This window comes from Triticum dicoccoides, chromosome 5A, assembly GCF_002162155.2.
Source record: "Triticum dicoccoides isolate Atlit2015 ecotype Zavitan chromosome 5A, WEW_v2.0, whole genome shotgun sequence".
In the NCBI taxonomy this organism is placed as follows: domain Eukaryota; kingdom Viridiplantae; phylum Streptophyta; class Magnoliopsida; order Poales; family Poaceae; genus Triticum; species Triticum dicoccoides.
In genome coordinates, this window is record NC_041388.1 from 422,665,843 (window position 1) to 422,679,720 (window position 13,878).

The 13,878-nt window shown below is 43.0% G+C and overlaps 1 protein-coding gene across 1 annotated transcript; it reads right to left on the reverse strand.

Moving 5' to 3' along the window:
* Window positions 1-287: 287 nt before the first annotated feature.
* Window positions 288-3,386, reverse strand: LOC119302000 (tRNase Z TRZ2, chloroplastic-like). Its single transcript, XM_037579008.1, has 8 exons — window positions 2,923-3,386; window positions 1,964-2,126; window positions 1,817-1,887; window positions 1,616-1,711; window positions 1,435-1,548; window positions 898-966; window positions 703-777; window positions 288-632 (listed from the first exon to the last, which is right to left on the reverse strand). Exons 1-8 carry the CDS (start codon window positions 3,325-3,327, stop codon window positions 543-545), a joined length of 1,083 nt encoding a protein of 360 aa, XP_037434905.1. The 5' UTR covers window positions 3,328-3,386; the 3' UTR covers window positions 288-542.
* Between the last annotated feature and the right edge of the window lie 10,492 nt (window positions 3,387-13,878).

Below are 13,878 nucleotides of genomic sequence, written 5' to 3' on the forward strand. Positions count from 1 at the left end.
ACATCAAAAATCAAAACAGGAAGGCTGGAAGAAAAGGGGTTCACAACGAACAAGCTCATTGTTCAGGATATTTCTTCACACCAGATACTTAAATGGTACTGAAGCAATGGACTAGATGGTTTACCCAGGAATATGATATTTGCCACTTCATAATCACGAAAAGATATTTGCCACTTCAAGGCCTAATAAATTTCATGCAGTAGTATATGTACTTTTGTGTTTCTTGCCCTTCACCTTTTCAACCTATTGTATTTTTTCCACCTTGCTATTCTGAACTGAAGTGTATCTAAGAAAGAGGTTATGTACTGTACATAATATCCTACATATGCAAGTACAAAAGCACTTCTTCCATAAAAATACTCATTAAGCTGTACAAGGTTTATTTTCTAAGACTAGGGGCAAAAGATAAGAGACGCGCACATATGACCTCATAAAACAGCCATATCTATAAGATAAATTCGTCAACAAAGTGGCAGTTCCTAATGTGAACATACGTTCAGTGGATCAGGATGAGAAACACCAGGTGTTCTACTTCTGTACACTTAGCTATATTCAGATTTGAAGCCTTCTGTCAGAGCAACAACCTTCGAAATTAACTTTGGCTGTAGCCTGGAAACAGCTTTCCGAATATCCTATAAAATGATAGTTTTGGTCAGATATGTAGCATTTTCACAGTAGTTTGATAGTTCACTGGCTACATACCTCAAGACTATATCGATTTGAGAAATGAGTGAGTATAATTGCCTCATTTCTAAACCATTGGGAATGCTCCATTATCTAGGAAGCATAAAAGGGTTTATGTTAGTGACTGATAGTATAATATATACAAATATCTCCTCATCATCAGAATTGTCCCAAAGCTCTATGGCTAGGGGGTGTCAGTATGGGAACTATTACCTCAGACAGATGCATGTGGCCATGCTCTCGAGCATGATCAACATCAACTTGGTCATCTAGGAAGGTTGCCTGCCAAAATTTCAAAAGATGTCGGCAACCAAATGATAGATGTGCAGAACTGGAGGAAGTTCAGACAGCCTTTGGGATATTCGCTGATGAATAAACTAGCAGAAATTATTACTTCTATATAACAAAACAAATGTGATACTTGTACTCATATATAAGCAACGGTGCCATGTTACAAAGCCCAGTTTCTAACATCTGATGATATGTGATGCAAAGAACACCATCCTATTATACTATTAATCACTGTCCATCTAGTTGCTTCTTAACTCAATCCCATGCTCCGTAACAATATCAAATCCCTAAATGTATTCGGTTTCATAGCATTCCACATTTTCTTTTCTCTTTATGTTACCTAATAATGTAAGTACAGCGGAGACAAACACGTTGGCCGACTTTTGCCGTCTGTGGAGTGAAGGGAAAGAACTTGACATTGCAAAGGAGTTTTCAGGAAAAGAAAATTCTGAACAATACCTCGGTTATAAGAACCTTTGCTCTCAAGGCATCCGCATTCCGTGGGTCAAGAATAAAATCAGATGTTGTATCTCCGGTAAAGGCAACTTCTGGGTACAGTATGGTATCTGTAATCTAATAAAACATAGAGTGAGTTACAAAATAAGAAACATTTCTGATTGAGAGTACAACAAAAACTCACCTCAGAGCCTGATTGCTTTAATTTTACTATTTGACTTCCCTTCAAATGGGCATATTGTTTTTTCAACTTTCTTCTAACAGAGTATATGACGTAGCCCTTCATGGTATTCACAAGGAAAAAGATGGCACGATAAGCATTAACTTATGTTCAGTAACTGCATGGTGAGTAACTCTATTAAACTACTGAGTCAAGGAGCAGTACCTGGCTGGGTACAGTATGGTGAGTCTGAAATGGTCTGGCAACAAGGTCATTGCGTATTTCATATGTTTCTCCTGAAAAAGAAATTCTGCACATTAAGAAGTAAACAAGGAAAAAACAAAAGGGCAAACGGTGAAATGATCTCCATACCCAAGTCAAGAGCAACCAATTCAACTTCCAGGTCAATTCTACTCATTCTACGATGGATCTGAAGCATCTCCTCAACATCATCCCTTATGCATGGAGGTACAAATACGGTTGGAGGCTTCAAATTGTAGAGGCCGCGGGTTGCTATATACATTGGAAGACCGCCCTGAAAAGTTGCCAGTTTACCCATAATAACTGATCTATTAGTTTTCTTTCTCTAGTGGAAGTGGATGTAAATGTTGAAATATAAGAGTTCGTCACTAATTTTCTTGAGAAAGAGATATATATGATGTTATCACGTTGTAGCAGCAACGGTAAGTCGGCACTGGAGCATATGGGAACACTGAAATAGCAAACAACAGAGCATCTCACCTTAATTTGCATTCCAGCAGAGAAATAAAATGGCATAATTAAGAAGCTATTGCTAACCCTCAAAAGTGCAACTGATAGAGCAAGGTGATTATTTAAAACATTTTAAGCAGCCTAATTCAGGCCAACTTACCCCCAAGGCTCCTATTGAGGATGATGATATTATCCCTCACAACAGTATCTGACTATCTTGCTAAACAAATTAACTTACCAGTTACTAATAAGTTACCATTATCGATTACCATGGACTCAAATACTAATATACTCCCTCTGTAAATAAATATAAGTATCTAAAACGTCTTATATACTACATTAAGCAAAGATTTCAGAGAAAAGGTTAACTGTAAATGCAAAACAAATCATGAAACATCTAGAAATTGTTACTTAATGCATCACACAGAACATGTTTTGCAGGCAAGGTACAAGTACTAAAACACGGTCTATTTCTATAATATAAAGCTATTTGTATTGCAAAATTGAGAGCTCCATCTCGCAATGGCGCATCATAGCTTAGCTAGAGACGCATAACAAGCAAACCAATTAACCAAGCGGAACAGCGACGAGACCAGTCAGAAAAGGGCTCGAATGCTCACGATGTGGTCGAGGTGGGCGTGGGTGATGAAGAGGTGGTCCTGGCGCACGGCGAAGAGCGGGCCGCGGCCGATGTCGAAGGCAACGTTGAGGGACGGCACGGTGACGCAGGTCTCGTGCCCGCCCACCGAGATCCCCTCGATGGCGTACCCCTCCGCCTCCACGCCCTTGCGCTGCACCTGGGCGCGCGCGCGGCGGTACTCCTCCTCGTCGGTGAGCGCCCGGTCGAGCACCGAGAGCAGCCCGCTCCCCGCGCCCCCGCCGGACCCGGAGACGGTGGAGGCGGCCGCCTTCTTCGCGGCGAGCGTCCGGAAGCGGGAGGCCGTGCCGGGGGCGGGGGCAAGGAGTCGGCGGTGGGTGAGGCGGAGCGGGGCGAGGGAGAAGAGGGTGGTGGTGGTGGTCGCCATTTCGGCGTCTGGCGGAGCTGGGACGGCACGAACGGTGGCGACGGTGCCGGGGGTTTGGGGGTTTTGCTGTGCTCTCGGGTCGAGGATAACGAGACGTTTTCGCGCCGGAGCCCCTGCCTTGTTGCGATATTATTTTCGTCTAATTTGTCCTAAATACCTTTCGTTTGAACTTAAGGACGTGACTAACCATCAGTCGACTTGTGGTTAGCGACAAATCCGCACGATCGAAAACCTGCGTCCCTCTCCGCGCGTGACCCACTTCGGCAGCACCACCCACGACCCAGCCTTCTCTCGCGAGGCCCACCGCGCGCAACGCATTGAGGCCCAAGACTGTTAACACAGCCCCTTTGGCCCACCTCCCCCCCTCCTGCACGTGACTTACCACCCCAAAACCTAGTTTCTTACCTCCATCACAAGAAACATCCACCTGCCCCGATCAGTTCTCTCCTCTCTTCCCGGCGCGCCTCCATCGCCGGCGACCTCCGCCCCAGATCTGATCCACCAAAAAAAGGAAACCGCGAAAAACATCACCAAAACACAAGGATTTGAGGGAGGGCCCCGGTTTACCACAACAACATCACAGGGGTTACATCAGTTCGTCTCTATTTCGTCATAATCAGGCAAAAAAGAAAGGAGGTAAGTGATTCAACCTCTATACATCTGTTGCATTTGCATTTCATACCAATAAAATCAAATTCCTCGGTTGTAAATTGAGTTACCACTCAAATTCAGTCAGGTTACCAACAAAAAAATTGACTAAATTTTCCTCTTTTACAACCAAAAAGTTGGTAAAATTGGTCCATGTTCCTACCTACAGATTACATCATTGATTTACCTCATCATTAAGTTACCAACATAAACACATATAGGTTATCATCATCAATCTGTCAAGCTATCTTTTTTGGAGCATGTTAGAAATACATGTATGAATTTTCTCATTAAAACTGACATACCATCTCGAATGAATATAGATTACCAGAATGTGTGCATTGAGTAACCAGCATCCTTTAAGATTTATTCAACATAAAAAAGATCCTTTTCTTCCTTTTTATATTGAACAAACCCATGTCAGAACAAGTTATCATGCTAATTCATTACAAATTACCAGAAAAACTCAGAACCAAAGGTGCTAAAATCACTACAAGAATACCATGTGTTGATTTACATTGTTGCCACCAAACTTTTTTGATAAGAAATGATGTTCATGAAATGAGGTTGATAGAAACTATTGTTGTCATACTCCCATATGCTGGTTACTGCCAAAACGATACCTGTTATAAAAAAGAAGTAATGAGTGCAGTAAAAGAAAAAAAATATAGTTGTTGTGAAAAAATAATCAAAATTGCTTGTAAGTGTGGAAAATTAATGGATGCAATCATATGTGCTAGCAGGTGTTGCAACACAAGAAAATGGCGCATGACAACGGGGATAATGTAGATATCATTATGAGTGGTGTGGGGACAAACCAACAGTGTGAATATGCACACACGGCAAGCTTTGGTTCTGCCAAAACAGATGAAGGTAAAACATTTACCATGCCACCACATTTTTATACACAAACTTGTTACCATCGTACTTGAATTGCAACTACCACCCTATGTTATTTACAACTATCACATTCACCATGAAACAGTTCATCAATCACGTAGCTTCATGCACACAGGTTACCATGAATTTAGGTACAATTACCACACTTACTGCATACGAATTATCATGCAATCTGTATTACAATTGGAATTACATGCTTTCACTTTACAGATACAAAAAACATCTTAATGCATGCAAACTTTACCAAGCAACTGGAGTACAAGATACCACTAGTTTTGGCGTGCAGAAAATATAACACAAATTAACAACTTTCAATCACATTACAGGTGCTACATCTAGAAGCAACCCGGTGGTTCGAGAGACAAGCAAAGAACCGACTACTAGCAGCATAGGGAGGAGAGAAAGCTTCTTTGATCATTCAGTCAGCGAGCCGGCGAGTCCAGAAACAGGAGGAGAGAATGCTGAACAGGGAGACAAAAATACCGAGGCATACTCCACACCGAAACCTCCTGATGAAACAATGAAGTTTGATACTTTTGAGGAAGCTTATGAACACTACAGGCAATATGCACTGAGACATGGGTTTGGAATGAGACTGGAATACAGAAAAATAATTAAAGACAATACTGTAAGCAGAGTCCTCTTGGTTTGTGGGAAATACGGCAAGCCAAAAACAAACAAGGAGGAGATAGAGGATGTGCAGGACCCAAAAGGCATCGTGAAGAAGAGGAAAAGAGGGAAGGTTATGAGGTCGGGATGTCCGGCCCACCTTTACATCACCCACACGGATGCGTGGTGGAGAGTCAAACGCTTCAACGATGACCACAACCACCCTCTAATAAGAAAGCCGTCCTTGACAAAGTTCCTATCAACACATAGGAACATTCCAAAAGATGAGCAGGACTTCTTGAAGATATTGCACGGATGCAACATAGAGACAGCAAGACAGATGCAACTAATGCAATGGTTCTACGGGAATCCTAAAGATGTACCATATACAACAAAGGACATCGCAAACCAGCGAGCTAAATTCCGGATGGAGTACCGCAATGCTGATGTGGGGAGCACAATCTCGTACTTCCAAGATATGAAGGCACAAGATCCAGATTTCTATTGGAGAATAAAGCTTGATGATGAGGACAGAGTGGAAAATTTATTCTAGATAGATGGTGCGTCGCGCAGGGCATATGCTAGATACAATGATGTCATCTCATTTGACACAACATACATGACAAACATGTACAAAATGCCATGTGCGCCCTTCATTGGCATTAATAACCATGGGCAGTCAATCCAATTTGGTTGTGGGTTTGTTCGAAACGAACTATCTGGTAACTTTGTGTGGCTGTTTAATGCATTCTTACATGCAATGGGTGGAATTGCGCCAAAGAACATAATAACAGATCAAGATTTTGCAATGAGGAGTGCTGTTGATGAGGTGTTCATCGGGATAGTACACAGGAATTGTCGCTGACATATAATGAAAAAAGCACAAGAGAAAGCTTGAGAAGCTGATGGCTGACAATAAGCCACTAAACAATGCATTTAAGGATTGTGTTGACAACAGCCTGGCTGGTATTTTACTTCTCACCCCTCACTAACTTAAAACACAGAAAAATGGGCACATAGAAAATGGGTTTAGATGCATGATAACAACAGTTACCATCTAACAAGGTGACAAGTTATCAGAGGATTATAGCAAAATTACCTACATTAATTGCTTTCTGTACTACCCCTATCATGTTCATTGTTTGATGTACACATTTCAGTTGTTCACCCCACTACTTACAACAAAAACTTTTCAATCACCAGCTAGTGCTGATTGATATGAGTATCTTTTTGTTGCTAGTTAAAAATGATGCTTCTACTACACACACAGAGTGGTAATCGCTTTGGAAAAAAAACTTATCCTGTGTGCAAAGTACTTACCATGATGCTTGAACTAAAGTAACCAGGTATGTGTGACAGAATTATCAACAACAGTGGTGTTCCCTAGTTACCAAATATGTTTGAACCAATGTTACCATCCTTCAAATACTTGATGTTACCATGTTTATGTTATGAATGCAGTTGAGGAGTTTGAGCACAAGTGGTGGGTGATGATGGAAGCGCATGGCCAGACCGACAACGAGCATTTCCAATGGTTGTGGGAGAACAGGAAGTGTTGGGTCCCGGTATACTATATGCACGATTTTTTCCCATTCTTGCAGACCATGGCAAGAAGCGAGGGTTTTAACTCTGTGCTCAAGAAGTATGTCAACCCAAACAACTCACTGGTCGAATCCGCACAACAGTACACTGCGATACAGGATAAGGTGATGGCTAGCGTGTCAAAAGAGCAGTTGGAAACAGTGTACAAAGAAACCGAAATGTACTCGATGAACCCGCTGGAGATGCAGGCGCGGGGGCTGTACACACATAACTTGTTTTGCAAGTTCCAGGTGGAGATGAAGGTGAAATCAGCATACAAATGCGACGCATTGGATGATGGTACTTTCAAGGTCAGCTCAGTGCGTGGGATAATACCAAAATATGGAGACATGGACTACCATGTGCAAGCAAACATGGTTGAAGAGACATACTCGTGTAGTTACTGCAAGTTTGATCGTGACGGTCTACTGTGCGCGCACGTACTACGAGTTATGTACCAAATTGGGGTATACGAGATACCTGAAAAGTACATCCTAAAGAGGTGGACCTGGGATCCAGAGGAGGATCTTATTCAACCTGATTTCGAATAGCCAACAGTTAAGAAGTCGATGCCAGAGGAGGGGAAAAGCGTCATGCGATACACGTCAATTCTTAAAGAATTTAAGGCATCGGCCAAAGACGCTTGCCTAACAGATGACGGGACCAGATTGGCAAGAAAACACCTGTATAATTTCAAGGAGGAGCTTGAAACCCTGAAGAACAATCAACTTAAAAAAGCAAGAAAGGAAAAGGAAGAAGCAAAAGGATCGTTTTAAGGATAGCCAGATCCCTGCTCGATACCTGTGGGGCGGATGAATGAAGACAACCCCGTCACACAGCACCAATACACCCCCCATGCAAGACATCTAGAGAAACCAGCCACACAGCAAACAAGTGCCACTAATGTGCAGCGACAGGAGAACACCGCCACACAACAAGAAAGTGCTACTAATGTGCAGCGAGAGGGTAACCCCGCCACACAGCAAGAAAGTGTGCGTGTGACGATACATGCTAGCAAAAACAATCATGCTTTTGTCATCACTACTAGGAAAAGGCCTACTAATGACGCACCGGTCTTGCCTACTAATGGCGCACCACCGGTGCGCCATTAGTATCACGCCACTAGAATTTTTTACTAATGGCGCATCACTGGTGCGCCATTAGTATCTGGTATGCTAATCGCGCCCTAGGCAGCGCGCCATTAGTTTTGCCCACGGTGCGTCACTAGTGTCTGCTATACTAATGGCGCACCACATGGTAGTGCGCCATTAGTAACAATTTTTTTAATTTTTTTTTCTTAATCTCAGATCACTATTTCACCTATGAGATATCCAACACATATATATACAACAAGCATCCATATAACAATCATAGCCAACACACAAGTTCCATCATATATACATACATAGCCAACACATAGTTCCATCGTTACATATTACAAAAGTTTCACATTGTTCATCCAACACCGTTATCCATCAATTCATAAAAGTTTCACATTGATACAAAATAAAAATACAAATGGAAAAGAAACACTCCATCCATGCAAGCTTTCGTGAATTAAATCAAATCTGCAAAATGATAAACAAGAAGTTAGAAGAAGAAAAAGAAGACTAGAAGAATACTAGAAGAAGAAGAACACTAGAAGAAGAATAAGAAGAATTTTGGAAAAGAAGAAGAATAAGAAGAAGACTATAAGCTTATTATGTAAACTTGATCATTTTGTGCTAACATAAGTTATTTTGAAGCTAACCTATAGGAAACTAAGCATATAAGCTCTAAGTTAGTATATTAGAGCCAACTTAGGTAAAATGAAGCTAACCTATGTCATTTTGGAAAAGAAGAAGAATAAGAAAAAGACTATAAGCTTATTATGTAAACTTGATCATTTTGTGCTAACATAAGTTATTTTGGAGCTAACCTATAGGAAACTAAGCATATAAGCTCTAAGTTAGCATATTAGAGCCAACTTAGGTAAAATGAAGCTAACCTATAGGAAACTAAGCATATTAGAGATAACATAGGTAACTAAGTATATATATATATATATATATATATATATATATATATATATATATATATATATATATATATATCATTTTGGAGATCTGACATACCTAACAAAGTTCAGTTCTCATGCATTGTTCTTCTCCTTCTCCTTCCTCATCCTGATGCGCCAAGAACGGCGAGGCGGTGGATGCAGTGGGATGTAGTCTTCTACCTCAATTGGCGTGGTCATGTCGCCCAGCTGTGGGATCGCCGGCGCCACCACCGGTGCGTGGTCATTTTCAGGCACCACCACCATCGCGAGGCCACCTTCAGGCACGACCATCGCTAGGTCATCCTCAGCCACCTCCATCTCTTACCCATAGTCAGCCACCACCATCTCTTGCCCATGGTCAGCCACCACCATCTCTTGCCCTTGGTCAGCCACCACCAGCGCTAGGTCATCCTCAGCCTGATGCCTATCGTCATCCTGCAGCTCCTCATCCCCACTCTACTCCTCTTCTCCTGCACTCCAGTCCGGATCATCCTTCTTGTTGTCTATGCTGCTGCCAGAATCGCTGCTGCTTTCGCTAATCGCTGCTGCTTTCGCTACAGCCATAGTCGCTGCTGCTGCTCCCATTACCTGTCCAAATGCAACAATGACCGTTAACAACCGATGTGAGACAAAGCCAAATGTAGAGGAATAAGAAGAGGCAGAACGTATCGGCATCATCATCGTCAGCGTAGCGCATGCGACACATAGTCGTGTTGAACACCTTCACGATGAGCATGGTGGCGTCGTCGTCGTACCTGAAGAGAAGGAAGTACCCCAGCCGCAGGTCGTAGGCACGGTAGAACTTCTCCCACCCACGAGACAAGTACATGTGGCCCTCCTTGATCACCAACTCCACATCCCACTACCTGCGAAACCCGCTGCCGGCCTGTCGCAGCTTCACATTATTTGGCGGATCTTCACCCATCAGCATGTTCATAAAACTGTCAGGCAGCCTCTGCAGTTTGGGACAATGAGTGATGTAGCAAACAACAGATATCATAATGAGATGGGTGAAGGGGAGATCTCTCATTTTATATACCTGCGTTATGGATGATACTGAAGTCCCAAGTATGATAGTGAAGAACTCGTAAGCATCCAACTCGTACTGCGGTGTCGCAGAGCGGCGGTGGCTGCTTCCCGCCATCTCTGATAAGCAGCAGAAGAGACCAATTAGTACCCTTACAACAGATCATAAAACATGCATGATAACAGGCATTAGTCGCAAGTACCCCATATGTCCTATTTTTAGCAAAGGCATGCTAAAATTCACGGAAAATTTCAGCATGACCTTTGCTGAAAATAGGACATATGGAGTACCCGAATTTGCCGGAACGGAAGTTAATCGACATTCCGGCAAACTCAAGGGCCTCTCGGGGTACCTGCAAAATCATTATCCCCGCGTAATGAAGTCGCCAATGGGTCATTTCTGAAGATCACAAGTAGCATCATCACAAGTACATCATCATCACAAATACAGCAGTAGGGATATTTTTATGATACAAGAAGAAAGCAGCCACAACTACAGTAAAAACAAGCAACTACACACACAAGAGTTGTAAAATATCCCTGCTATTCTTTTTTACATAAACATGTAATTAGTCAAGACAACTTCTCTCATATTTTTAAACTTCCATTTATTTTAATCTACGGTAGAGACATGACATCATCACCCTCGAGAAAAAACCAACAAATATGGCATCAGAAACATATGTGCCACCTGTCAGAAAATATAGAAAAGAAAGCACATAGTTATAAAGATTAGTATTCGAGACTTTGTAGCGAGCTCTGGTTTCTCTTAATGGCAATTTGGGTGAACCTTTCCATGCAAAAAAAATTAAACTGTTATACAGATTTTGGACCCCATCATATGCTAAGCAGGTGTGATGGTTCAGGCTTAATATGAAGCAAGCAGTAGATGAGGTGCAAACAAACATTTTTTTAAACAAATTGTGGTGGGATATTTCAAGACATTGCGGTTCGAGTGCTTCAGAATGGCTATGAGATGAGAACTACAGACAATCAGATCCTCTTGACTATAGTACAACATAAATTGAAGGATAAAAAGGGTGTTTGGATTCAGTTAACTGAATATGCTACTCTAGTTCCTGGAGTTGGTTACTTAATTCTGTCTATTCCCATTGGTCTGGCTAACCTTTGGGTAATAGCTACTTATACTTGTTGTTACAGGTTACTGCTGTTATATATACTTACAGCTGAAGCAAATATGCCCTAGAGGCAATAATAAAGTTATTATTTATTTCCTTATTTCATGATAAATGTTTATTATTCATGCTAGAATTGTATTAACCGGAAACATAATACATGTGTGAATACATAGACAAACAGAGTGTCACTAGTATGCCTCTACTTGACTAGCTCGTTAATCAAAGATGATTATGTTTCCTAACCATAGACAAAGAGTTGTTATTTGATTAACGGGATCACATCATTAGGAGAATGATGTGATTGACTTGACCCATTCCGTTAGCTTAGCACTCGATCGTTTAGTATGTTGCTATTGCTTTCTTCATGACTTATACATGTTCCTATGACTATGAGATTATGCAACTCCCGTTTACCGGAGGAACACTTTGTGTGCTACCAAACGTCACAACGTAACTGGGTGATTATAAAGGAGCTCTACAGGTGTCTCCAAAGGTACATGTTGGGTTGGTGTATTTCGAGATTAAGATTTGTCACTCCGATTGTCGGAGAGGTATCTCTGGGCCCTCTCGGTAATGCACATCACCTAAGCCTTGCAAGCATTGAAACTAATGAGTTAGTTGCGAGATGATGTATTACGAAACGAGTAAAGAGACTTGTCGGTAACGAGGTTGAACTAGGTATTGAGATACCGACGGTCGAATCTCGGGCAAGTAACATACCGATGACAAAGGGAACAACGTATGTTGTTATGCGGTCTGACCGATAAAGATCTTCGTAGAATATGTAGGAGCCAATATGAGCATCCAGGTTCCACTATTGGTTATTGACCGGAGACGTGTCTCGGTCATGTCTACATTGTTCTCGAACCCGTAGGGTCCGCACGCTTAAGGTTTCGATGACAGTTATATTATGAGTTTATGAGTTTTGATGTACCGAAGGAGTTCGGAGTCCCGGATGAGATCGGGGACATGACGAGGAGTCTCGAAATGGTCGAGACGTAAAGATCGATATATTGGACGACTATATTCGGACATCGGAAAGGTTCCGAGTGGTTCGGGTATTTTTCGGAGTACCGGAGAGTTACGGGAATACGGGAGAAGAAGTATATGGGCCTTATTGGGCTTTAGAGGAGAGGGAGAGGCAGGCCGCGCGCCCCCCAAGGCCTAGTCCGAATTGGACTAGGGGGAGGGGATGCGCCCCCTCCTTCCTTCTTTTCCCTCTTCCCCTTCCTTGTCTCCTACTACTACATGGAAGGACTCCTAGTTGGACTAGGAAAGGGGGAATCCTACTCCCGGTGGGAGTAGGACTCCCCTAGGGCGCGCCATAGAGAGGGCCGGCCCTCCCCTCCTCCACTCCTTTATATACGGGGGTAGGGGAACCCCATAGAGACAAAAGTTGATCCACGTGATCATTTTCTTAGCCGTGTGCGGTGCCCCCTTCCACCATAATCCTCGATAATATTGTAGCGGTGCTTAGGCGAAGCCCTGCAACGGTAGAACATCAAGATCGTCACCACGCCGTCGTGCTGACGGAACTCTTCCCTGACACTTTGCTGGATCGGAGTCTGGGGATCGTCAACGAGCTGAACGTGTGCTAAACTCGGAGGTGCCGTAGTTTCGGTGCTTGATCGGTCGGGCCGTGAAGACGTACGACTACATCAACCACGTTGTGCTAACGCTTCTGCTGTCGGTCTACAAGGGTACGTAGATCACACTCTCCCCTCTCGTTGCTATGCATCACCATGATCTTGCGTGTGCGTAGGAAATTTTTGAAATTACTACGTTCCCCAACAACAGCAGCACTGCTAATGATACTAGCCCAAGTGCTTGTGGGTGTGGTGTCCTATTTGCAGAAAAATACCATGTGTAAGTGGAGTGTAGTGTTCTGCAGAAGCAGATGTTCAGTTGGGTGCTACCCTGTCTATTTCTTGTATGCTATCCTTATACTCTGCTTAAGAATAGATGCTACTTGTCTTGGCTATATTCTGCTTTCTTGTCTATTTTTCCATCCCTCTCTCTTCTGTTAAACTAATAAGAACAGATGTTGCCTGATCTTATTGCCTATGATGCTGGTCTGAGGCCTCTCTGGGTTCTAAAGTTATTTTTGTGGCTCCAAGAACTCCTACAAATCCTGTGATGCATGACACAACCTTTCCGTGTGAATTTTTCTGTAACTGTACCTAACTGTACCTAACAGAAAAATTTACTTGAGAATCAACAACAATTTACAAGCCATGGCCATGGTCTCCACTCCCAAACCCTAACCATATTTACAAGCCATTTTTTGTAACTGTACCTAACTATCACCTCCGTGGTGGTGCCCTGCACAGCGGTCGTTGAGCTCGCGTGGTGTGGTGAGCTCGCCGGAGATGGACGGGCCCTGCACAGCGGTCGAGACTCAGAGTAGAGGTTGAGGGCAAGAGGAAGAAGAAGAAGAAGAAGAAGAAGAAGAAGAAGAAGAAGAAGAAGGAAGTGGAGGGGAGGGGCTCACCTGCAGTCGAGGGAGTACACGACGCCGGCCTGGCTGAGCTGAGGTAGGGCAGAGCAGCGCGCGGACAGCGGCGTCGCGTGGCCTGGCTGAGCTAGCGGTCATCGTCTCCTCCTCCTCCT